The 27846-nt window shown below is 39.5% G+C and overlaps 1 protein-coding gene across 11 annotated transcripts in view; it reads right to left on the bottom strand.

Annotated features, from left to right (window-relative positions):
- The window catches only part of ITSN2 (intersectin 2), a 126198-nt gene that overhangs the window by 67517 nt on the left and 30835 nt on the right, over positions 1 to 27846 (bottom strand). For 7 of the 11 annotated variants that reach the window (XM_059891815.1, XM_010810287.4, XM_024999512.2 and 4 more), the window contains 13 exons: positions 18801 to 18893; positions 15659 to 15722; positions 14763 to 14926; positions 12495 to 12701; positions 12282 to 12378; positions 11083 to 11222; positions 8331 to 8394; positions 7635 to 7772; positions 7086 to 7171; positions 6054 to 6316; positions 5081 to 5230; positions 2228 to 2368; positions 1143 to 1230 (listed from right to left, as the gene is read on the bottom strand). In XM_059891815.1, coding sequence (XP_059747798.1) covers positions 1143 to 1230; positions 2228 to 2368; positions 5081 to 5230; positions 6054 to 6316; positions 7086 to 7171; positions 7635 to 7772; positions 8331 to 8394; positions 11083 to 11222; positions 12282 to 12378; positions 12495 to 12701; positions 14763 to 14926; positions 15659 to 15722; positions 18801 to 18882 — 1684 coding nt within the window. In that variant the 5' untranslated portion in view covers positions 18883 to 18893. The other 4 variants (XM_059891814.1, XM_059891813.1, XM_059891816.1 and 1 more) reach the window with 3 other exon arrangements.

The following is a 27846-nucleotide window of genomic DNA, read 5'->3' as shown; positions in this document are numbered from 1 at the left end:
TCTATGCCTGGTGCTTCTTCCATGTAAGGGGACTTTGATAAGAATAACAGTCCCAGCTTCTTTTAACTCTTACATAATTGGTGAGATCAAGATAAGGACCTGGGCATAAGTGCCCCTATATCTTTCCTATCCCTTGCTTTCTTGAGGTTGAACTGCCCACAGGAATCTGCATTCTATTTTGTTCATGCACCCAATGTCTTACGTTGGGCAGCTGTACTGCTCACAGATAAATCATGCTATCTAATGTCAGCTTTATTAATAATGAAGTGGTATTTTGGTCTCTCATGTCTTACTCTTTTGCCTTATTTCTTAATTTGTTCAGAACTTGGGCAAAGAAGAGGGATAACTCTACTTAATTGGACCTCTTCAACAACCGGAAGTGTAATAAAGAGCCATAAAGTGAAAAACTGGCACTCAGTGGGAGACATTTAGGATACTTTAGCTAGTTTTAACACATTTGCAGTTACTTTTCTTTAAATAAATCTTTCTTCTGCTACGCTATTATTGGCATGCTATCCAACATAGAGATTTTTTTTTTTTTTCAGTTTTCTGGTTGAGACTTGAATCAAGAGAAATGTTATATTCTTATAAATTACACTGGAATATTTTGTTCCACAGATGTCAGAGGGCCAAGTTGGTAAAAATTCTTCACATGAATCACAAAGTTAGATGATTTAAAGTCTCAGGAAGGGTATGCCAGTTGCTTAGGCCTATCATTGCTGTACACTATTACCCTAGAGTCCAACAGGTTTGGCTTCATAGAAAAGTGTCCTCATAAACAGTTCTTTCTACAATTAGTGAAGAATCTTGCCAAAATGCACAGACAGCATTGTGTTCAAGCCAAACTGAGGTCTTGTTTAACTGTAATCTAACATTTTATTTGATTAATATTTAAAATATATAAATAAAAATGGTGTGAGACAGGAAGTCAGATCACAATTGTTACTTTATTTGCATTTACTTTTTATTGCTAAAAATGACCCAACATGGGATCACTTTCACATAATTTAAAAAGTTTAACTATAGTCAAAAAATGTTATTTATAATAGAATGATGCTATTTTTTAAAAGTAGCAGAGTATGACTGACACATTCAGAAAAGAATAAAGAATAAAAGAGGCAAAACAAACCTTAGAGACTTACCAGGTGTGTTACCGAGCTGCATGTTTTTAATTCTTTCATTTAATAACTGCTTCTCTGGCACCAAATAGATAAGTTTATTTTGATACTCCTTAAAAAAGAAAAAGTAATACCTGATTAAAACTCTGTAATGTTGTCTAAGAATTTTTTGAAAATGTAAAAACATAATTTGATCACTCGTAAAGCTTAGTATAGGATTAATATATAGAATAATATATAAATTGCTTACAACTTATAGATAAACTAGAATGGAGTCAAACATGATTTAAAATACAAATATTTACACATAAATCCATTTACAAAAGACTGGCTGAAAATAAAAGGTGGGGAAGAAAGCTTTGCTAGTAGGGTATGTCGAGAAGCCTGACAATTTCCCATGTCCTAAAGGATGAGAACAGGCACAGCCTAAGAGGTGCCTTTGGTATCTGCTCTGAATGGTGTGTGGAAGCTATGATACCTGGGCTATGATACCCCAGGATGAAGATCAAAGAGGGGCCAAAAACTCAGGGATAGCTGGGAAAGCAGGTGTAAATCAGACAGGAAATGTTATTTGGCGTCTTGTCTACATCTGCTGTGAGAAAGTAAAAACATTATGTTAATTACTGTTAGTCCTTATGGAAAAACACATTTGGTTAAGAGGACTTGAGATGCAAAATGCTTCCAGGGTCTCTTTTCTACACAAATAAAGAGCAGAATTACCAGGTCCCTGAGGGCATATTTAGTAATTATATTCTCACCACAATTTCTGAAAGAACAACATTAGGTAAAAATTTCCTAAAAGTAGTCACAATAACCTTAGTTTAATATATATTTATGTATGTATTTATTAAAGACTTAAAACACAAAGTGGCAAATGCTCAGGGAATGCATAAATATTAAGCAGAATTTAGCCAGGTGTCAGGCAGAGTTTTAGGGAGTCCATGAGATTCCTGATATTCCACAAGGTTGTGTATGTCTACTACCCTTTTACAAGGAGGTCACTAGAGGCTCCACGGGGTTCAGGACCCCAAAAGCAAAAAACCGCTAGATTAGGAAGAGTTACTAGTAACTGCTCACAGTGAAGGACGATTCAGCAGCCAAGCACTCACCTGAAGCTCCTGTTGAAGCTGCTTGATTTCCATGATTTCCAGGTCACACTGCTTATCCAGAACTTCCAGCTCAGTCTTCTGAGTTTGCTTTCTGAGTCGGACATCTTGAAGTCTGCCTGAGATCTGCTGATGTTTGCCATTCTACGGGAAGACCATATAAATACAGTTATATAAAATGCTAATAAGAAATGCTCCCATCAAGAGAATAATATTTTTATTTAAATTGTAAATGTCATTTGTCATTTATATTCACTCTAGGATAAATGTCTAAAACCAAGTTAACTCAAGAGAGTAAGTAGCAGGAAACTCTTCTGTTCATGGAGTTCTCCAGGCAAGAACACTGGAGTGTTACCATTCCCTTCTCTAGGGGATCTTCCTGACCCAGAGATTGAACCCAGGTCTCCTGCATTGCAGGCAGATTCTTAACCATCTGAGTCACCAGGGAAGCCCCTAAGATAAATGTCTAATACCAAGTTAACTCAAGAGTTATTAGCAGGAAATGTACCATTCTGAGTATAAGAGCCTTAGATGTTAAGTGAGAAAGCACAGACACAACACACTGAATTTTGTTTTCTGAACCCAGCATTCAGACACTAATTTTTAATATTAAAATATAAAAAAATCTCAAAAAATAATGACGACGAGAGGGTGTTAGTATGTGACATTTAGGGTTACCTTCTCTGAACTTCTACTTCTATCTTCAACACTACCAGCTAATTCCTCCAACTAAACAGTGTCCAGGACTTCCCTGGTGGATCAGAAGGTAGAGAATCAAACCTGGGTTTGATCCCTGGGTTGGGAAGATTCCCTGGAGAAGTGAATGGCAACCCACTCCAGTATTCTTGCCTGGAGAATCCCATGGACAGAGGAGCTTGGCAGGCTATAGCCCACGGGGTCGCAAAGAGTCGGACATGACTGAGCAACTTTCATTTCATTAAACAGTGTCCAAGAGGGCCTCTTTGGCCATGATACTCTTCTCCTATAAAAATATTTTTTTTTCTTTCTGAGAAGAAAAAAAAAGGAACAAAAAATAGCAGAGATTCTCAGTGGAAGCTAAGAAGGGAAAGGTGTTATGGGCTGAATCGTATCCCTCCAAATTCATATGTTGACTGTATTCTCAGTGACCTCAGAATATGACCATATTTGGAGACAGGACCTTTAAAGACTTCACCTTTAAAGAGGCGATTAAGATTAGATGAGGTCAGATGGGGGCCCTACTCCAATCCGATTGGTATCTTTGTAAGACAAGAACATCTGAATAGAAAAGAGACAGCAGAGATACACAGGCAGAGAAAAGCCCGCATGAGGACACTGTGAGAAGGCAGCCATCTGCAAGCCAAGAAGAGAAGCCCCAGAAGAAACCAGGCATGTTGACTCCTGGATCTTGGACTTCCAGCCTCCAGACTGTGATAAAATTAACTACTGTTGTTTTAGCCACCTGGTCTTTGGTATTTTGTTATGGCAGGCTTAGCAAACACAGTGGGGTGAGGAAAAAAGAGGCCACTGGTTAAAAATCACCAATAGTGAGGTTTTTACTGAAAAGTCTGTTTCATATTTGAGAAATACATGCTGAAGGGAATATGCTGTGCCCATTCTGGAGTTCATGTTATTTTCTTCAGCAAATTTAAGAATAGGCTTTTCCAGACTCTGCACATTAACCTGTGCTACTTGCTACTGTTTGGTGTGTTACTCCAGTTCTTGTGGGTATATACAGTCTTAAGGATTCCTCCCACAGTATTTTGAAGAAAAAAATATATAGCCAACATAATGGTTCAGACAGATATCCAAATAGCTACACAAAGAAGTGAAAGTTTTCAGGACTGTTCTGTGGTACTATGGCATGCTTAATAACTGTGGTATGCTTTTCTACCTATTTGAAGGCAAAAAACAGTATCTTTTTGATGAAAGATACTATGACTTTTTAAAAATGTAATTCATCAGCCAAATAAAACATCAGATTACAATTAAACAAGATGTAAATATGGTTCTACTATACATAGCTGCTGCTGCTGCTGCTAAGTTGCTTCAGTCGTGTCCGACTCTGTGCGACCCCATAGACAGCAGCCCACCAGGCCCCGCCGTCCCTGGGATTTTTGCAAAACCCTACTATACAATCAGGTCAGGTTTATGGAACTTCAGAGTTGTAGTCCAACAGCATGCCTTACTCAGACCCTTTATATCTTCTCATCCTGCATTTCAAGCAAAGTCTTTTAATACTTTGATGCCCCAACATCTGATGTGTGAAAACTGATAAGCATAATGGCCAATATTAGTTAACAACCATAGTCTTAGAGAACCGAAAGAAACGGTAAGAGATCATTTAGGTCAGCAGTTTCCGATCATTTTTTTCCTTTTTAGCAGTAGAATCCTTTTTTCCCAATCAAAGCTTTTTCCCCAATAAAACGGCCACAGATTAATGTGCGATTCTCTGTTGTGAAGTGTGGGTAGAAGTGGGGAGAGGAGACACTGTCCTGCCACCTTGGCTCCTCTCCCCACCTCTTGCTTATCCTTCTGTAGACCATTTTCCAGTATGAAAAAATGAAAATCACTGAACCAGCACAAAGCTTTACTTTACAGATGCACAAAGTGAGGTACAGAAAAGGGAAATGTCTTACCCAAGAGTACACTGCCTATCCACATCTAAACTAAAACCACAACAATTCTCAACGTTTGGATTCACTATCCTTTTTTAGTAAACTATACTGTCTAGACTGTTAAAAAGCACATATGAAAATATGATTAATTATATTAAGATGTAATATATTCATGAGGTAGATTTAAAAAACAGTAATAATTCTCAACAAGTAACTCTTGCATCATTCAGATAAATTTCACTTAAATCTGTAAGCATACCAGTGCTTCCAACTCGAGATGGAGGCTCTTCTTTTTAGAGTTTAACCTGACAATTTCTTCCTGTTCTCTATTCCTTCGACTGAGAAGCTCCTGCCTACGAATTCTCTCCCATTCTAAACGACGTTGTCTTTCAAGTTCCTGTTTTGCGGCCTGAAAATAATGAACCAAGGTTAATTTTAAAATTAACACTTTTTGCATCATTCAAAAACTGATGGGAAGACAAAGTAAAGCTGAGGCAGCATTTAGCACTGAGTGGACTCGAGGTCGAAGGGTAACAGGGCAAACCTATTGTTATCAATGGACCTAAAGACTTTCACAAAAACAAATTCATTCAGCAGACTTTCTGACTGCGTCAAGCACCATCTTCTTGCTGCAGTTATTTTTCCCTTAATAAACAAAAGGACAACTCCATACATATAGATGTTTGTAGGAATAACTGCACCTTTCTTCTGGTATCAGGGAATAAAAAACTTTTATTTACAATTATTTCAGTGGCACTGTAATTTACATGCACAGTCCTTGAAAATACAGCCAGGCCTCCCAGGGACCCCGCACAGCAACATTTATCCCAAGGATCTGTGTAAGCTCACCCTCTTAATTCCTCTCAAGGCTTTCTTTCTGCCTCTCCAATTAACTTGACCTTTTACTCTAGATCCTAAGCTTAGTTTCATTTAATGACCTGACCAACTGACTTCTTCTAGCTCCTCACTCAACTCAGCTTTGCGACCAATCCTGCTCTGATTGAGATACCACCTGCAGATATGCTTTCTCTATCAGCTGTCAGCCCTGGAAACCCTTCATAAGCAAGGACCCTCTTGCCCTCATAGGGGAAGGAAAATTCAGATTCATACAGGGTAAGAATGAATGAATGAGGCTGAGAAAAATAAAAGTACCATTTTTTATCAAATGAAATGTAGCCACTTATTAAAGGAAATGATTTCCCTGGAAATAAAATAACTTAAAAAAAAATAACCTCTCGTCTTTCTATCTCTTTTCTCCTTTCTTCTTCCCGTTGTCGCTCCAATTCCCTCTGCTTCTCCAGGCGTTTTTCTAATTCAAGTTGTTTCTTCCATTCTTGCTCTTGTAGCTCTCTCTGTTTTCGTTCCCATTCTTCCTTTTCCTTCTGGGCTTTGCGCTCTGCCTCCCTCTGCTGCTGCTCCATCATGGCCTGGCGTCGCTTCTCCAGTTCCATGTTGCCCCGCTCATAGTTGGCTTTCCGCTTGTCCTCGAATGTAACTGAATAAGGTACAGCGTAAGCACTCTTCAGCATGAAGCACCTACCGAACCTATAATCTGGTTTCAACATCCTCCTGCCTTGTGGTCATGTGAATGCAATTTCTCTTTGGATACTTCTAAGGATAATCTTAATTCAAATGTAAATAATACAATATTTATTTTCTTATAAGAATATTCATTTTGGGGAAAAAAACTCATTCTGGGAAAAACAAATCACTAAGTTTGAGTCCGTCCAAGAGAAAAATAATTTTACTATTCCTGCCAATAAAAATACTTTTCAATTCTTTTCTCAGTATTTCTTCAAGGATAACCAAAATTGTATGGCTCTATATTTGTTATATGCCATATATATATGACATACATGTTATATATATGTTAAAAGTTATATGTTATATAACTTTTTAGTATTTTTAAATATATACTATTTAAATATAATATAAATATATGTACATTTTCAACCAATATTTAAACTTTTTTTTAAAGCTCAAGATTTCATCATGAAGCTTGCTGTAATGCTTTTTCCAAAAGTGGGAAACACTTTAAATTGGACATCTAATACATACAATCTTGCCAAATATATACACCAGTCTCTTCTTCTCAATTTTGACAGTCTTAATTTTATTGATGTCAAAATCCATCCTATTCATCAAATAGTTTCTCATATAGCATTTAATATATTAACAAAGTTAAAATTCTAAATATTCATTTCTACTTCACAGTAAAAAAGAGCATTCACTATAAAATATACAACTTGGACATTCAATGTTACCTGGTAATTTTTTCTGAGGTTCCTCTTCTTGTGCTTTCTGATATGAAGGCAGAGTTCCATTAATGGAATCAATTTGCTTTCCTCCTCTAAGAAAGGCAAACAACAAATAAATTTAGCATTATGAGATCTGAAAATTTTAGACCAGACTATATAGACTATCAATGACTACAGCAATTTAATATTTAGCATATAATATTAAAGATATTTAAAACATTATGGTCTATAGTTACACTGAACATCAGTATACAAATTATCAAGATAGACAGATCTGGATTCAGAACATGGTTCGACCAGTTGCTATTCTTGGGTAAATTTATTTTGAATCTCTTTAGGCATTAGTTTCCTTATCTATAATGTGGTGAAAACACATACGTACTTCTAATATCTACTCTCTTATCAGTGTTACTCACTAAATACCAAAATCAAATGGCAATGTAAATGCTTGATTTTCCACAAAAGTAGAGCAGAGACCTCAGGAATTCCCAGAGTAAAAATCTTGTCTGCCAAACATGATTGAAACAACACCCCTTAACCTTCAGAGACACTCACCTAAAAGATGGAGGGACAAGCTCAGGAGGTAAAGCCAGCGGCAACGGCTGTCCAGCTTTGGCCATATCAGTGAGGTGCATCGCAAGGATGAACTCCTCAGCTTTCAGCTGTCCATCACCATCGATGTCAGCCAGAGTCCTGAAGAAAGGGTAAAGTTTCTCAACTTAGAAAGCCTATTTAGAGTAAAATATTTTCAGAAGAGTTCAATCTTTTTATTTTGAAAGCAAGAGTAATGACAGAAAAACAGCTGGGTTAATATATTTTAGTGAGAAGTACATACAGAAAAGTGAGCTAATTTTTGCCTTTAATTTCCATATCACCAGAGAGGGAAGAAATTTTGAAATGAAAAGGGAAATATTCCCTTCAAAAAGGTAGCTTGTCTTGGTTCGTGGTTAATTCACTTATCAAATCACCTCACGCTCTACACTGAAAATGAGATACTCTCTAATCCTTCACAGAAGGTATTACATAAAAGCAAACAAGTTTTACTTGTAAGATAATTAAATGCCAAATTCTCAAGGGTAACATTTTACAAAGCAATTTTATTTGCTTGCAGGTTTGCATTAACTGTCACACAGTTGCTTTTGTGGAACATTTTTGAGTCACAAACATTTACAGAAATGGCTTCTTTCTTATGTCTAATTAAAAATCATACAGAATGTCTAGTTAAAAATCATAATTAACGGGCAAACTCACCATATAGTAGCTAGCTGAGTTTGAGAAAGATTTGACTGAAGAAGAGCATTTCTAGCTTGAAAACCTGATTTAGTGGGGGAAAAAAAATACATAAAAGAAGATTCTTTAGCCTCTTAAAGTCATGCAAACTTAAATAGCTGTACTCGTGAAATAACACTGCTGCTATCCTGGGATTTTACCATGCACGAGGCACTGAGCATTCAGTAGTCATCAAAATAAACACATCCCCTGGACCAAGGAGTTTAAAATCTACAGTCAGTAGAAGAATGTGCTCCCATGTCCTTCCAGAAGATAATGGTCCCCACAAGTGACTGACACAAAGGACTATGCCAGTATTAGAGGCCAAGCTCCCAAGCACAGCTTTGCCTAGCATTTTCAGATTTGCTCTTATCTCGCTCATCATTTGTCTATACTCTTCCTCTTATAAATAACGTGTAAATCATTCTTCAAGGATCTGTCCTGGGCACTCTGTTCTCTCTGTGCATTCATATCCATTTCTATGACTAAACAGTACCTGGAAGCAGAGGATTCCCAAATGGACATCCACAGCCCAAGCCTCTCCTTTAAGTTTAGATGTCTATATCCAGTTGAAAAATTTATGTATTTCACAAGCATATCAAACTAAGTACATACCAAACTACTCTTTCAATCCCCAACTAGGCTTCTCTTCCTCATCTTCACCCCAATCTTCTCTGTGAATGGTATCAAAGGCCATCCAGTAGCTCAAGCCAGAAATCAGAGTCTCCTCTTAACCCTCCCTGTCCTGTACAACCAGGTGCAACATCGAGTCCTACAGTTCTACATCATTTTATGTCTAGGCCCTTCTCACCTGTGAAGTCAAAATTTAATGTCACCTTCTCAGAAAGGCCTTCTCTGTCCATTCTACCCTTCAATATATTTCCTGCTTCTATCCTTTATATCTCGTAACATAATCTGTAATGAAACATTTATTTGCTTGTTTACCTGTTTATCTGTTTCGCCTATTATGCTAAGTTCTATGAAGACAAAAGCCTTGACTGCTGTGTCCATTAATGCATAACTCATGCCTAGTACCTAGATGCTTAATAAATGTTTGTGAAAGTGATGAATAAAATTGTAACCCAAAGTTTTCCTCTATCTTAGCTGCAATGGGGGCCTACTTATATGAGAGCATCTGATAATAAAGACAGCTAACGTTCATTAAATGCTTACTATGTATGGTAAACTGTTCAACTTCTTTTCTCTCTTCCAGTGAGACAAAACAAAAACGTGTTTCCGTAACAGGCTCCTGATCTTCAATGAAAATATTTCAGAACAGGAAATCCCTCTTGGCTTCAGAGGAACACTCACTCGTGGTGAGCCTGTCTGGGGCTTTTTGGCCGTGATGAATCGGAGGCTTCTCTGGTGAGGGCCTCCTGGTTGGTAGAGCAGGTACCACGCCTCCCACTCTCAGGCGCATAAGCCACAAGCGCCCGAAGAGTCAGCCCTACCCTGCGTCCAGCCTGAGTCAAGCGGCATCCGTACAACCCCACACAGAAGGCACACAACTGCCGGCTCTTCCTCAGCAATCACTTGCACTAAAGCCAGCACAGATGCTGCTAAATCCATGGCTTCACTCAACTTTAAACACAAAGATTTGGATAATCAAAGCAACATATTCTATATGGAACAGACTCAAATATACCACATATTGTGACAAGCATCAAATGTTTATATTATATAACTTTAAAATCTTTTCCATTCTTTTTTAATAGAAACCACATACAGGAAATACACTGGAAATAGCTTACAGCCTCACTCAATTAATTAACAATACTCCTCAATACACTTCATACAAGATGTGAGATTTGTGGAGGTTTTTTTTACGTTAAAAGGAAGATTCTTTTACAGTGTTTTTTACAATGTCAACCTCTGCTGTACAGCAAAGTGACTCAGTTATATACATATATTCATTCTTTTTCAGTATCCTTTTCCATTATGGCTTATCGCAGGATACTGAACACAGATGTGAAGTACATTAGGACCTTGTTGTTTATCCACGTAGTAGTTTGCATCTACAAACCGTAAACTCCCAGTCGATCCCTCTCCTTACCCGCCCCTGCTCAGCAACCACGAGTCTGTTCTCTATGCCTCTGTCTGTTTCCATTTGGTAGATAGGTTCACTTGTGCCACGTTTTAGATTCCACATATAAGTGATCTAACATCTGATAAAGCTCTACTATAAACACCTACTCTGTCTAAACTCTAAGTCGTTGCTGAGTGAGGAAAGAGGGCCAGTGAGAAGACCAGAATTCTACTTGCCTAGTACCCTCTGTTTATGTCCACTTCACCACCCTCAATTAGTGAATTTGGATGTTTGTTACAGCATGGACTCAGATGTCCCAGGGGGATCTCAGGTTATCTCAGTTTTATAGCTACACATGGGTCGGAGCATTAAAGGGTGAACAGTGTTCACGTGAGGTGTTTGGAAGGACAGCTGAGGCTTAGTATCACACTCTGGTCGCAAGACAAGGAAAATGAGGTTTGACTTTCTCAAGGGAGAGGTCGTCTTCTCAAAACATTGGGTGTGTATCTGTGTGTTTAACTTGATTATAAGAACTTTGAACTCTTACATAACTTAACCGTTATTTGTATTTATCAAATGACTGCTATTTTTTTTGGAAGTTAAAATTTTAAATGAGCTACAAAATACAACTTCAAATAAAAGTTCTTCAATAGAAGTCCATAGAAAATCATAACTTTCTCACATTCTTAAGCACTGTATGCCACTTACCTGAGAGGTATCCACTCATGCTTTTGTCAAGACTATTAAATTTTTGCCGATATTTTAATCTTGAAGGCTGAGGAACTGCCCACTCTGAGGTCCCAGTCTTGGGTGAATTCCCTGAGAGGGAAGCAGTTGAGGAAGTTGAGCTGTAACAAAATTTATTTAAAATTTTTGTTACTACATAAAATACATTTAAACTTTATAAGTCAGAGACAATAAGAATCCTACCTTCTATAACATAACAGTAATTGGTTTTGTATATGATATTGAAACAACAATCTATCTTTACGGTATTTTAGGAAAGTAAATACCATATGAAGTTTCGAACTACCATATACCAAATACCTATCGTGCGGCAGGCCCCACACAGTGCTAGGGCCTTTATAAATATTATGTCTAATCCCCATGACAAACTTAAAAAGATATTACTGTCTCCATCTTTCATATGGGCAAACTACAGCTCAGTGATGTTAAGAAAAACAAAGTTACACAATCAGTGAGTGTTTAAGCAAGGATACAGACATTGTTTTTCTGGGTCATTGTTTTAAAGAGTATTATTGTGATTTATAGGAGGAGTGATGATGAATGAACATTGATGCTTTTGGGCCTTCTGAAATTTAAAGGATACTCAATTAGTAGTTTTTGCTCAAGAAATAATGTGTAATGATCATGAGATGTTTTGAGAAATTTTTTGCAAGGAAAAAAATGTAGCTTTGGGCAAAAAATTGACTGATTAAAATACAGCAGGATATTTTTACTTTACATAAAAGAAATTTTTCAGAAGTAAAATACCACAGACAGTTAATAATTCTAAACATAAAATTATTTTATGTGAATTACAAATAGTAAATTTACCTATAGTATTTACATTTGGCCATTAGAAAGTAAAAAATGGATAAGCTCCAAGTTTAAAAAACAAACAGTCATTTGTTAAATACGCCTTTGTTTGTTGTTCAGTCACCAAGTTGCGTCCAACTCTTTTGTAACCCCATGGACTGGAGCCCACCAGGCTCCTCTGTCCATGAGATTTCCCAGGCAAGAACACTGGAGTGGGTTGCCATTTTCTTCAGGGGATCTTCTTGACTCAGGTATCAAAAACCTGTCTCCCCTGCACTGGAGGTGAATTAGGCAAATTCTATACCACTGAGCCACCTGGGAAGCTCTTATTGAAAGCCTAAAAAGTTGGAAGTTTTAAGTATTCATACCTACTAGATCCTAAATCAATCAGAGACTGGGCTTTCTGTATATTAGCACCACCAAATCCTCCAATCATCAGACTGTAAGATGACGTATGAGGCAATGCTAAAAAAAAAAAGAAAAAGGTTCACATCAAACAATTTCACAAAGTATCTATTGGGATGCAAATATAACAGTTTCTTCACATACAAATACTGACTCATTAGACACAAAGCACTTACTTGAAGAAGAATAAGGAATGGATAAAGGCTGAATGAGACTGACGGTTCCATTTGGTAATGATGAAGTGCTAATGGAAGGCACTAGGGGAGCAGCCATCAATAGGGAAGGGAGGGTGGTCCCTGAAGTCGCCGAGGACAAGGGTGGTGCTATGGGTGCAACTGGAGGCAATGACTGAGGAATGGACAGATTGGGCATGCTTCCCATTCCTAAGGACAAAACAGAACACATTTTCTGGTGCTGGTAAACCAATTATAAAACACAGGACAGAATACAAGTTTACAGTACAGTGAGCAGCTGCTATGTTACAGAAACACTGTGGGCAAACTATCAATGGATTTAAAAACTTCATTAAAGCAAGCTGGATCCAGCAGTGCAAGAGGTAAACTACTTCTTTTATTTTATTTTATTTTTTTTTAAATTTTTTTATTTGTGGCTGGGTCTCCCTGCTGCTCAGGCCGTTCTCTAGTTGCGGTGAGCGGGGCTCCAGCTGCGGTGCAGGGCTTCTCGTCGCAGGAGCCTTCTCGTCGCCAAGCAAGGGCTGGAGGTGCCCGGTTTCAGGAGCTGCGGCTCACGGGCTCCGGGGCACAGACCCAGGAGCTGCGGTGCACGGGCTTAGCTCCTCCAAGGCATGTGGGATCTTCCTGGCTCAGGGATCGAACCCGTGCCTCCTGCACTGACAGGCAGATTCTTTACCACTGAGCCACCAGCGAAGCCCTAAACTACTTCTTTTAATATCAATATTCTGACCTGTGTGAACTGAGGCAATGTCTATAAGCTAAAATTCTTTTCTAGTATCATGAATAAAACTAAGTAGGCCTTTTCCAACTACCCATTAGTATCCTCAATGAGAGTATGTATCACCTGATTGAATGTGGGTTTTTTTGTAGCGATGATAAATACAGTGCTGTTGAGTTCACACACACACACACACACACACACACACACACACACTCCACAAACTCTTCCCTCCCCCGCAAAGGATGTTCTAAATTCTACATACTTAAGGAGACCCATTTATGCATATACATTATGTGCAGGAAAAAAAGCATGCCATCTGTTTCATTTTTCTTATATGCAACACACGTATGGATTCAAGGACAATTCTTTAAAAGGGACAAAGTGATGACTCATTTGTTTACTAACTGCAGAATACAAAGTATACTATATTAATATGATTACACAATGATTTGGTATTTATCTCTAGAATTCAGTGCAAGAGTGAAAGAATTTAGCATTTTAAGATCTAACATATGGAGTGGAAGACCATGGTTCTGATATAAAGAGATTCTACTTGAATGTTCCAATGAGTGTTCCTCACGAATAATTAGTAAGAAAATGGCTAATCAAAATTAATGGAAGACTGGTGATCTCAGATGAATATGTAAATTAATTAGCACAAAGTTTCCAACTTTTAGCCCTAAATTTGTCTGGCAAATTAACCTTTAAAGAAATTTCTACTAATGTATAATTTATCAGTCGTGTCCGACTCTTTTTGATCCCATGGACTGTAGCCTACCAGGCTTCTCCGTCCATGGGATCTTCCAGGCAAGAATACTGGAGTGGGTTGCCATTTCCTTCCCCAAATTTAAAATTACTCCCCAAATTAAACCATTTTGAACTTAAATTGTTCATATTTTTTGTTATACATACAAAGTATAGAGGAAACTAAATGAGAATAGTATTTAGGATCAGCTATGACTAGCAGGTGGAGAAGGCAATGGCACCCCACTCCAGTACTCTTGCCTGGAAAATCCCATGGACGGAGAAGCCTGGTAGGCTGCAGTCCATGGGGTTGCTAAGAGTCGGACACGACTGAGCGACTTCACTTTCACTTTTCACTTTCATGCATCAGAGAAGGAAATGGCAACCCACTCCAGTGTTCTTGCCTGGAGAATCCCAGGGATGGGGGAGCCTGGTGGGCTGCCGTCTATGGGGTCGCACAAACTCAGACACGACTGAAGTGACTTAGCAGATGACTAGCAGGATCATATAATCTATCATCCAACTGGGAATTATGAAAGGGAGCACAAACCAGATTAGATGCCAGAACAACAGGCATAAATCACACTGGCCCTGGGAAACTGGGACACATGGACTCCCAAGCTATGACAGCGACCTTAACATTTCTAATCTCAGACATGAAAGTTAACTTGGGAGTCCGAGGACGGTCATTTTACACCAACAAATCCTTTTCTGATTCTCAAACATTATGCCTAGGAATCAAGTTTAACTATCAAATATATTGAACTAAATTAAGAAACACATACCAAAACGAGCAGAAATTAATGGAGAGAACATAGGAGGCTGTTTCATAATAGGAGGAAGAACCACTGGCAACTGTTGGCCTTGAAGCTTTAGTTTGATGAGTTTCATCGCTATGGAGAACTCTTGTTGATCCATCTTCCCATCCTTGTTCAGGTCTGATAAAGCCCTAAAAGGACAATGAGGCCGATGGATTGGTACACAGAATCAGCATTACTTTTGTAAATGACATCGCATTTACACGTAGATAATCGCTTAATTAAATGTGAGTGTATAACAAAAAGCTAAAACCTGTACAATAATACTGACCAAAGATAGTATCTAATAAAATACTATGAGTCTATATAGACTCTAGATACCTTTGGGATGAATTCCACTGGTGCAAATGTTAAGAAACTATACAAGAGTAAAATCATTCTAAACAATTTGTTCAATATTTACCAAATGCCTGCTAAGTGCCTGGCCCTCTGCACTGGAGAGAAAGGTGGAATAGGGGTTGATGTTTACTGTAAATACATTAGAAAACCAAAACCTTAGATATTATAGAGAACCATTTCTTTAAGGTAGGAACAAGGGAAGGGTGAGCTAATCTGAGGCTTAAATTATGATGAAATAAATAACTACAAAATAACATAATGAAGGTGGAAACTCTTGCCAAATTACAAAGAAGTGTTTTTCAACAGAAATGTATACATCTCCTTTCTTTACAAATTCTAAGGAAATTAGAACTTTGTCCTACAGAACAAAACCCCAGTTGATTTTCAGTCATTTACTCACTAAAATTTATTTTCTAAAAAGCTGAATACTCTTACTTATTAACAACAGACTACAGGTAAAAACAACTTTATGTTAACACTAAGTATTAAAAAGTTAAGTTCATCTACAAAAGAACACATTTTACCATATTTCAGCTAAAACGGGAGCCGGCAGGCCTGACTGTAAGAAAAAGGTACGGGCTTGATCACCTGAAGGCAATAAAAACAAAATAATCAAACAATGTATTAGTAAATGGAATTACTTTGATGTCTCTGAATAACAAAAATGGCCACTAGTAACAATTCTATTGATTTATTTTAATTCCAATTATTAAAGAAAATCACATTATTCATCTTAGTTTTCCCTCATAATTGGGGTCTTACTTGATAATAATCCTATCTTGTAAAATTTATAGCTAAAAGCACTATTCCCCAGAAGAGTTCTAAATAAAAAAACACCAGGTTTGGGGAAGGTACTCCTCATGGGTATCTGACAATCCTGTATCTCTTGCCGTGTAGGCCAGGAATGTAAGGTCCTAACAGCTCTCTGCCTGGATCAATTCTCAGAATTGGTTTTGCTGTGAGCAGTTTTAAGGGAGGAGGTAATGTTTTCCACTGGGACAGAGAACAAGTTTGCTTTTTGCTTGCTAAAACATGGTGGGTTCCGTGAGGCTGAGTGTTCCTCTTCTTTAACACAACCATGGCAAGTACAGCATCCTTCTGGGCTCTCCGCATGGCCCCTATGTGAACCAGGGGACAAGGGAAACGGAGAGAAATGTGCCAATGCTCAGGCTGCCAGCTGTGCTATTACAAAGAGTGTCCTGTGTCTCTGACTTAGGAATTCCGGGTATTCTGCCAGCATTCAACAGACAGTAACAGACCAAATTTTACCTTGTAAGCAGGGTAATCAAATCCCTACCGGGAGAAAAGTTAAGATAGTTATTATTACAGAAGTACAAATAACATTAAACTATAATGGTTGACCCAGATAATCACGATGGTGTGATCACTCACCTACAGCCAGACATCCTGGAATATGAAGTCAAGTGGGCCTGAGGAAACATCACTACAAACAAAGCTAGGGGAGGTGATAGAATTCCAGTTGAGCTATTTCAAATCCTGAAAGATGATGCTGTGAAAGTGCTGCACTCAATACGTGAGCAAATTTGGAAAACTCAGCAGTGGCCACATGACTGGAAAAGGCCAGTTTTCATTCCAATCCCAAAGAAAGGCAATGCCAAAGAATGCTCAAACTACCGCACAATTTCACTTATCTCACACACTAGTAAAGTAATGCTCAAAATTCTCCAAACCAGGCTTTAGCAATACGTGAACCATGAACTTTCAGATGTTCAAGCTGGTTTCAGAAAAGACAGAGGAACCAGAGATCAAATTGCCAACATCCACTGGATCATCGAAAAAGCAAGAGAGTTCCAGAAAACTATCTATTTCTGCTATATTGACCATGCCAAAGTCTTTGACTGTGTGGATCACAATAAACTGTGGAAAATTCTGAATCTGACCTGCCTCTTGAGAAACCTGTATGCAGGTCAGGAAGCAACAGTTAGAACTGGACATGGAACAACAGACTGGTTCCAAATAGGAAAAAGAGTACATCAAGGCTGTATATTGTCATCCTGCTTATTTAACTTATATGCAGAGTACATCATGAGAAACACTGGGCTGGATGAAGAAGCACAAGCTGGAATCAAGGTTGCCAGGAGAATATCAGTAACCTCACATATGCAGTTGACACCACCCTTATGGCAGAAAGTGAATAAGAACTAAAGAGACTCTTGATGAAAGTGAAAGAGGAGAGTGAAAAAGTTGGCTTAAAGCTCAACATTCAGAAAACGAAGATCATGGCATCTGGTCCCATCACTTCATGGGAAATAGATGGGGAAAGAGTGGAAACAGTGGCTGACTTTATTTTTCTGGGCTCCAAAATCACTGCAGATGGTGATTGCAGCCATGAAATTAAAAGACACTTACTCCTTGGAAGGAAAGTTATGACCAACCTAGACAGCATATTCAAAAGCAGAGATATTACTTTGTCAACAAAGGTCCATCTAGTCAAGGCTATGGTTTTTCCAGTGGTCATATATGGATGTGAGAGTTGGACTACAAAGAAAGCTGAGTGCAGAAGAATTGATGCTTCTGAACTGTGGTGTTGGAAAGACTCTTGAGAGGCCCTTGGACTGCAAGGAGATCCAACCAGTGCATCCTAAAGGAGATCAGTCCTGGGTGTTCCCTGGAAGGACTGATGTTGAAGCTGAAACTCCAATATTTTGGCCACCTGATGCGAAGAGCCGACTCATTTGAAAAGACCCTGATGTTGTGAAAGATTGCAGGCAGGAGGAGAAGAGGACAACAGAGGATGAGATGGCATCACCAACTCAATGGACGTGAGTTTGTGTAAACTCCGAGAGTTGGTGATGGACAAGGAGGCCTGGCGTGCTGTGGTTCATGGGGTTGCAAAGAGTCAGACACGACTGAGCAACTGAACTGAACTGATAATTGTTGAGAGGATGGATTCCGAAGTCAGACCTAAAGGTTTCCAAGCCCTGGTATTTATTGTTCAGTTGCTAAGTTGTGTCTGACTCTTTGTGACTTGATGGACTATAGTACACCACACTCCTCTGTCCTCCACTATCTTGGGGAGTTTGCTCAAACTCATGTCCGTTGAGTTGGTGATGCTATCTAACCATCTCATCCTCTGCCCCCCTCTTCTTTTGCCTTCAGTCTTCCCCAGCATCAGGGTCTTTTCCAATAAGTCTGTTCTTTGCATTAGTTGGCCAAAGTACTGGAGCTTCAGCTTCAGCATCAGTCCTTCCAATGAATATTCAGGGTTAATTTCCTTTATGATTGACTGGTTTGATCTCTTTGTTGTCCAAGGAACTATCAAGAATCTTCTCCAGCACCACAATTCAAGAGTATCAGTCTTTGGAGCTCAGCCTTCTTTATGGTCTAACTCTCAGATCCATACATGACCGCACTCAGTCGTGTCCAACTCTGTCAACCCCGTTGACTGTAGCCCGCCAGGCTCCTCTGTCCATGGAATTCTCAAGGCAAGAACACTGGAGTGGGTAGCCATTCCCTTCTCCAGGGGATCCTCCTGACTCAGGGGTCGAACCCAGGTCTCCTCCATCGCAGGCCGATTCTTTACCATCTGAACCACCATGGAACTTATCATTAAATAGTACAAATTGATGGCAGTCAAATTAAAACTAATTATAAGATATTTCATGAAAAGGAGCATATAATCACAAATAAAATAAGAACACAAACCTGTTATGTAACCTCCCGAAGGTTTGAGGTTATCAAACTGCTTGTCATGTTTAGTCCGTTCTTCGGAGGTAATAGCCCACATGTTTGGCCCTCCTAAAACATAAATGAAGACAAAGATTTTATACTGCATATATGAGAATGCTTAAATACAATTCCAGAATGTAAACATGAATCACAAATGCTCCTTTAATGACAGTCCTAATACTGGAGTGACACAAAGAAGAAAGCTCTATTCATAACCATACCAAGTATGGTCCTGACGCTTTTCACTCATTACCCAATTAACATCTACTTGAACAACTGCTGTGTACCACTCACTGGAAATGAGCAACAAGCTAAATACTGGAAATAAAAAGATGAATAAAGTATTGTTCCATCCTTAAGGAAATCTTACTCTAGAAAATGACTATCAGCACTTACAGTGTTAACCTGTGAGGCATCCTAAAACAGAAACATATACAAAAAGCTGTGCTAATCCTGACTGAGAAGCATCAGTGATGAGCTAACAGGAAAGGTAAGACTGAGGCAGAGCCTTGAAGCTTGGCTTGAATTTTGCCATGTGAAGAGGAGGGATAAGGATATTTCACAAAACAAGGTCAGAGCATGAGGAGTCAAGGCATGTTCCAGACACTCCCCTGAGTAGACTGATAGCTAAAGCACCACGTGAGTGTGGGAAAGAGGTTAAGAAAGAGGTAGGAAGGACTAGCTTTAAAGGGTCTTAAATAGCATCCTTAGCTGACCTTTACCCTGGAAGTTATGGAGTGTCCTCTGATACATTTTAAAGTAACCTTCTTATTTGAAATCCTTTTAGACTTATAGGAAAGTTGCAAAGATAGTATGGAGCCTGCACCCAATTTCTACTAAGTTAACAATTTACATAACCAGAGTATATTTGTCAAAACACATAAATTAGGACAGGTATACTACTACTCGGAGAAGGCAATGGCACCCCACTCCAGTACTCTTGCCTGGAAAATCCCATGGGTGGAGGAGCCTGGTAGGCTGCATGCAGTCCATGGGGTCTCGAAGAGTTGGACATGACTGAGTGACTTCACTTTCACTTTTCACTTTCATGCAATGGAGGAAATGGCAACCCATTCCAGTGTTCTTGCCTGGAGAATCCCAGGGACGGGGGAGCCTGGTAGGCTGCCGTCTATGGGGTCGCACAGAGTCGGACACGACTGAAGTGACTTAGGAGCAGCAGCAGCAGCATACTAGTACTAGCTAAACTAAATACTTCCACCAGCAGGGCTAGCTGGTAAACCCCAACAAATTAGACTCTGGGCACTGGAAACAGCACAAATCTTTGTTACTGAAGATTCTGCCAAGTGGAAGCTTTGGCAAAGGGAAGTAGCCTACTCTGGGTCTGAATGCTTGACCTATGCAGGCCCAGTGACTCTCTGGCCTGATAGTTCCATTTAGGGACTAAACACAAACTCCACAACTAACAAGGTGAGAAGGACCCTCAGAAGCCTTGCTTGTCAAACAGAATGGTATATTCAAGAACAGAAGACAGCCTGGCCCCAAAGGCCAGGCTTTACATGAAAAAGTGGCAGCAAATTCGCTAAGGGGAAACTTTATTCCTACTCTACTGTCTGAAGCAAAGCTACTGGTTCAATGAAATTCCCTGAAATGCCTCAGCCTAGTTCACTTATGGGTCACAACAGCTGGAATTCTGACAGCGTCCACTGGGCTTCCATGACTCTTCAGCCTCAGAGCTAAGCAGAACCAAAGCGAGACACATTTTCTTCAGTGGACAGAACTCAGATACTTGGAATGTTGCCAATGGCCCAGCTGTTTGATTTGCCACCTGGAAAATTACAACTGACAGATTAAAGATACCCTCTTTGGGGCTGCAAGATGGAAACAAATTTTAATTGCTAATTGAATAGTCTGGGTCACTACTGATGGCCAGGGCCCATTCTCTAACTTAGACTGAAATCAAGATTCTGATGGAAGTCTGACTCTGTTTCTGAGGCAGAGGATACCAGTGCATGCCAGAGTTAAGGATTCCTGTCTGGGGAGGGGGTCTCATTACACAGGGCATTGTTCTCTTTTTGGCTCTTGGCAGATGGACTACATCAAACTTTTGATTGCTCTCTAGGGTTACTGGTGTTGACACTTTTTAGGTTACCAATCAGCCTGCTATGTCCATACTAGCGTGGCCCTTAAAACAAACCTGTATCATGATTTTAGCTTTCTGGTCTATCAGCGCTCTGATGCTAATGAATCATTTATCAGAAAAAACTGTTCACAATGCACTGATCGAGTCTGAGTCCACTTTCATAATCTCCTCCTGGTTCACACTCCTTAAAGTAAGATAGTTTGGCCACTGAATGTCCTGTCCTGAGAAAGGGATCATCGTTGTCCCTTGGCTGTTTGCTGGCTAATGATCAGGACTAAAGGGGTTGGGGGAGGGGGTCACAGGTGAATACAAGTCTTAATGTGAAAGTTGAGGATTCTACCCTGATGGTTCTTGGACATGATGCATCTCTATTTCTCCTAGAAACAACTGTGGACAGGCTGTTGGTACATCCTTCAGGTGGCAGCTCGGCTGAACAGAAACCTAAAGGATTCGAAACTAATTCTGGTTAGGGTTTACAAAAACGTCCCTGTCCCTCTTGCACCTAACCATTCTGGATCATTAGAAAACAGTGAAGCTAAAGCAAAACAGGACACTTAAATCTTGTGGCAGTGGAGAGCCCCAAGCTCTCCCCAAGCCCCAAGCCCTGGAGAGAAATACCTTAGATCCCAGAGGCACCAGAAGGGAGAAGCATGACTTTTTCTCTTTCAGAGCTGGCCGGGCAGTCTTCTTCCCCAAGGAGGATGCCCTGGTGAGGTTCTCCTAAACTGCTGGAAGCACCTTACACTGTATGTAACTCTGAGTCTGCCATCTCCCACCAGATGGCTTTGACTGATCCACTCTCAGTCTTAGGCAGACCCTGAACACCTGAGTCCCAGGAGTATGGACTTCTCTGTATTCAAAACAAAAACTGAGGACCACGAGGAGGTTGGTACTATATCTGTATCTCACAAAAGGAAATTCTTACAAACCCCATATATCAATATATAACATTTGTCTTTCTCATCCTGTGACATGTTCCCTTTACTTGGACTGCCATTCATATAACCCTCTTCCATTTCAAACTTTACCTTTCAAGGTCCAGGGCATGGGTCATTTCTTCCAGGAGGTCTCTGACACCTGCAGGTCAAATTAATTGCTTCCTCCTCTAGGTTCTCAAGGGACTTCACCATGCTTCTACAGGGCACTTACAAAGGTTCTGTAATTGTTTTCTATCCATCTGTTCTACCACACAATGAGTCCTTGGAGGACAAGAGCTTTGTGTGTTTATCTTTCTATCCTCAGAACCAGCAGAGTATTACAGAGCACACACACTTAAAATTGACTGAGGAATAAATACCTGAAAAAATTAGAAGGAGTAAAAAAAAGTCAGAGAGGCAAGATCATGATTTGGAAAAAGACAAATTCATTTACAAATCTTTCTGGTGTCAATCCTTCACATATAGCTATACTGGCCCTCTGAGGAGGTCTTTAAAGCTATATATTCAAGAAGCACCAACTCACTGGAAAAGACAATATGCTGGGAAAGACTGAAGGCAAAGGAGAAAGGGACGGCAGAGGATGAGATGAGAAAGAGTCACTGACTCAAAGGACATGAATTTGAGCAAACTCTGGGAGACAGTGGAGGACAGAGGAGCCTGGGATGCTGCAGTGCATGTGGTTGCAAAGAGTTGGACATAATTTAGCAACAGAACAACAAACAATTCAGCATGGTTGACAGTCATCTATACTTCACTTCTGATTACCCTTCCAGTTTACTGAGTTTCTACCAATAAGAAACCAAATATGTTTAGGCATGTAAACTCACACATGTTTGCTGACTACAGTCCATAAAAATCTGCTTTACAAAGCTGTTTCCTCAGGCTTGCAGGATCTCAGTTCCCCAACCAGGGATTGAACCTGGACCACCAAAGTAAAAGTGCCGAGTTCTAACCACTGGGACACCGGCAAATTCCCTGTTTAACTACAATCTTAAACCTTGTCTTTACGAGAAGATATTTATAGATTAAAAAAAAAAAAAACAGTCATTTGGGGCTAAGAAATATTAGATCAAATCCATCTAGTGTTTAAAATTATACTGGGCACCTATATTTCAGTGATATACATTCCTGGAAACAACTGTATACACTCGTCAAAACTCATCAAACTATAAAGAAAAAAGGGTGGAGTATACCTCAATAAATCCAACTCAAAACAAAAATATAACACATCAAACACATGCCTATCACATGACATGTACTCAATAAATTAGTTTCCTTACTCAATCCCAGGCCTTCCCTTGTGGCTCAGAATGTGGTAAAGAATCCGCCTGCAATGTGGGAGACCTGGGTTCAATCCTTGGGTGAGGAAGATCCCCTGGAGAAGGGAACGGCTACCCACTCCAGTATTCTGGCCTGGAGAATTCCATGGACTATATAGTCCATGGGTCACAAAGAGTTGGACGTGACTGAGTGACTTTCACTCACTCAATCCAATCCCAGGGAATGGCATAATTAGGCAGAAGGCAGAGCGTTAAAACCTTTCATAGGCTCTTTTTGTGATAAAGGTATTCTTGCCAGAAAAATACTGAATGTGATGCTTTTTAGTCAGAAACCTTAAGACTATTTTAAATTTGAACAGTCTGGTTGGGGAAGTTTGAGCGGCTCTAACATACTTCAGTGTACATCCCCAGGCAGAGACAGTCCGCTACCCTCAGACTACAGAGAGGTCTGCTGCAGCAGAAGGGTAGTGGTGTCAGTCTCATCACATGGTACTTTCACCTTTCTTTGGTACCTGGCTTCACAGTGGTCAACTCAATCTATCTGGTAATGCTTACTGCTTAGTTCCGCATGACTCCAACCAGAAATTTTGATACTTTATATACATTCATGCAACTAACATTTATGGGGCAACAATGGTATAAAGAAGAATAAAATAAATGTCTTAAATGAGCTCAGAGATTTTCTAATACTCAAAGGGGCTCCACAAGCCAAGACAGTCATACACAACAATCATGATTAAATATTGTCATGATTAATGTTACTAACAGAACAAAAGAGATGGGAATACCAGACCACCTGACCTGTCTCTTGAGAAACCTGTATGCAGGTCAGGAAGCAACAGTTAGAACTGGACATGGAACAACAGACTGGTTCCAAATAGGAAAAGGAGTACGTCAAGGCTGTATATTGTCACCCTGCTTATTTAACTTATATGCAGAATACATCATGAGAAACACTGGGCTGGAAGAAGCACAAGCTGGAATCAAGATTGCGGGGAGAAATATCAATAACCTCAGATATGCAGATGACACCACCCTTATGCCAGTAAGTGAAGAGGAACTCAAAAGCCTCTTGATGAAAGTGAAAGAGGAGAGTGAAAAAGTTGGCTTAAAGCTCAACATTCAGAAAACGAAGATCATGGCATCTGGTCCCATCACTTCATGGGAAATAGATGGGGAAACAGTGGAAACAGTGTCAGACTTTATTTTTCTGGGCTCCAAAATCACTACAGATGGTGACTGCAGCCATGAAATTAAAAGACGCTTGCTCCTTGGAAGAAAAGTTATGACCAACCTAGATAGCATATTGAAAAGCAGAAACATTACTTTGCCAAAAAAGGTCCATCTAGTCAAGGCTATGGTTTTTCCAGTAGTCATGTATGGATGTGAAAGTTGGACTATGAAGAAAGCTGAGTGCCGAAGAACTGATGCTTTTGAACTGTGGTGTTGGAGAAGACTCTTGAGAGTCCCTTGGACTGCAAGGAGATCCAACCAGTCTATTCTAAAGGAGATCAGCCCTGGGTGTTCTTTGGAAGGAATGATGCTAGAGCTGAAACTCCAGTACTTTGGCCACCTCATGTGAAGAGTTGACTCATTGGAAAAGACTCTGGTGCTGGGAGGGATTAGGGGCAGGAGGAAAAGGGGATGACAGAAGATGAGGTGGCTGGATGGCATGACTGACTCGATGGACATGAGTTTGAGTGAACTCCGGGAGATGGTGATGGACAGGGAGGCCTGTCGTGCTGTGATTCATGGGGTCGTAAAGAGTCGGACACAACTGAAGGACTGAACTGAACAGAATAAAAATATTCTAAGTCAAATGAGAAGGAATAATTTTTAAGTAGTATTCAAATAATATTCAAATCTGGACACTAAAGCTATGAAATACATGTAATTCAAAGCCAATTTTGAAATAGTTGACCCAATTCTAGCTTTCTTATTTAGAATATATACTAAAAGAACCTTCTAAAGAGTGAACAACTTATTACTTTGAACTTCAAGTAAAGCATATCTTAATCTATATTTATTCATAAGTGTTACAGAAAGGCAGGAAAATCTAAGTTTTGGAGTTGATGTTTCCAATTATTTCCTTAAAAACCTAAAACCTTTTACATTCTCTGATGATTACTTTAGAAATATATTAAAATCCTATCCAATTCCCCCAACTCATCACTAAATTGAGAAAGTGGTATTTTCATAAAGATTTCTGTTGCTTAGTCTCATCTACTGGCTCTGACAAATATATTCTTATAGTCTATATAGAAGGAAAAACACGTTTACAGAACATCAGCTATATGCTAGACCCCATGCAATAAGTACTGTCATTCCTGTTTTACATCTATGTATACATACATATGCGTATGTACATATACACACATAAATAAGTTCCACGTGGTTAAGCCACAAAGCTGGGTAGTGGCAGAGCAATATTCTAACACACAGTTCTCAGCATACATGATTCAGATGGGTTACATCCCACCTGTACACTGTAAAAATTAAATGATATCAGAAACAGTCTTCATTGGTATATTTGTTCATTTCAAAATAATAATCAAATGATACACACTGATCCAGTACTAAGTTAAATCTCTAAAACACAAATGGAATACTGGTCTAGATAGAACAAAAGCCTAACTGTAGGGACTTGAGTAATAAATGCCTGGGTTGTTACATATGCAGTCTCACACTAGAGCTGATTCTACAGGCCCAATGTTCAACAAAAATTTCTTAGTTACAGAAAGAGTAAAGAGCTCTAAAATTCTAAAAGGTAATAAAATAAAAGGTTCTAAAAATAAAAATGGTATTTTTTTTCCCTCCTAAGTTACTAGCTGTTTCTTTTCTCTCCTTCTTCCTTCTCTCTTCCAGGTTTTAGACAGAACCACTGTCATGGGCTCCAGAATGTCATACTCACATAACCAGCCTTTAGTACCTCTACAGTTTTGAGGTTGAAACAAGCCATGGTATACTATGATACCAACTGGCAGCAACATGTATCCAAAGTGGCCTCTTGCCTATCACCTTATGGCTCATGTATCATGCCCTCTGTATTTATAATTTCATTAAATTTCTGAAAAGCAGAAAACAAACCTACCATGACTAAAACAGTTTTGGCAAGGATGACTCTGCTCATGCAGAAGACACCAGAAATAAAATTGTAAGTGGTAAAAATATGATGCAATGATCTTTTAGTTCTGTAAGCAAATGGTAAGCACAAAAAGAAAGAATACCCACTCAACAGAGCTTTCTGAGACGTATCTGCACTGTCCAATACGGTAGCCACTAGCCGAGCACATGTGGTTCTGAGCACACTTGGCAGTGTGACTGAAGAACTGGATTTTTTAATTTTACTTAATTATTATTAATTTAAATTTAAATAGTCACATGTACTTAATGGCTACTGTATTAGACAATACAGCTCTAAGAACCAAAAAAGTCTTAAAAGTCTGTGGTTAGTCTCAGGATGATAAAGTAGACAGGGCAAAATTTGAGCACTATGTCAGAAATATTTAGACAAACAGCTTGGTCCAGGGAGGGCAGTTAGAGACAAGTTCCAATATTCAGATCAGATCAGTCGCTCAGTCGTGTCCGACTCTTTGCGACCCCATGAATCGCAGCACGCCAGGCCTCCCTGTCCAGCACCAACTCCCGGAGTTCACTCAGACTCATGTCCATCGAGTCAGCGATGCCATCCAGCCATCTCATTCTCTGTCGTCCCCTTCTCCTCCTGCCCCCAATCCCTCCCAGCATCAGAGTCTTTTCCAATGAGTCAACTCTTCACATGAGGTGGCCAAAGTACTGGAGTTTCAGCTTCAGCATCATTCCTTCCAAAGAAATCCCAGGGCTGATCTCCTTCAGAATGGACTGGTTGGATCTCCTTGCAGTCCAAGGGACTCTCAAGAGTCTTCTCCAACACCACAGTTCAAAAGCATCAATTCTTCGGCGCTCTGCCTTCTTCACAGTCCAACTCTCACATCCATACATGACCACAGGAAAAACCATAGCCTTGATTAGACGAACCTTTGTTGGCAAAGTAATGTCTCTGCTTTTCAATATGCTATCTAGGTTGGTCATAACTTTCCTTCCAAGGAGTAAGTGTCTTTTAATTTCATGGCTGCAGTCACCATCTGCAGTGATTTTGGAGCCCAGAAAAATAAAGTCTGACACTGTTTCCACTGTTTCCCCATCTATTTCCCATGAAGTGGTGGGACCGGATGCCATGATCTTCATTTTCTGAATGTTGAGCTTTAAGTCAACTTTTTCACTCTCCACTTTCATTTTCATCAAGAGGCTTTTGAGTTCCTCTTCACTTTCTGCCATAAGGGTGGTGTCATCTGCATATCTGAGGTTATTGATATTTCTCCCCACAATCTTGATTCCAGTTTGTGTTTCTTCCAGTCCAGCGTTTCTTATGATGTACTCTGCATATAAGTTAAATAAACAGGGTGACAATATACAGCCTTGACGGACTCCTTTTCCTATTTGGAACCAGTCTGTTTTTCCATGTCCACTTCTAAGTGTTGCTTCATGACCTGCATACAAATTTCTCAAGAGGCAGATCAGGTGGTCTGGTATTCCCATCTCTTTCAGAATTGTCCACAGTTTATTGTGATCCACACAGTCAAAGGCTTTGGCATAGTCAATAAAGCAGAAATACATGTTTTTCTGGAACTCTCTTGCTTTTTCCATGATCCAGCAGATGTTGG

This window comes from Bos taurus, chromosome 11, assembly GCF_002263795.3.
Source record: "Bos taurus isolate L1 Dominette 01449 registration number 42190680 breed Hereford chromosome 11, ARS-UCD2.0, whole genome shotgun sequence".
In the NCBI taxonomy this organism is placed as follows: Eukaryota; Metazoa; Chordata; class Mammalia; order Artiodactyla; family Bovidae; genus Bos; species Bos taurus.
Note: the sequence above shows the minus strand (reverse complement) of the source record. Positions and strands in the feature narration are given on the sequence as shown.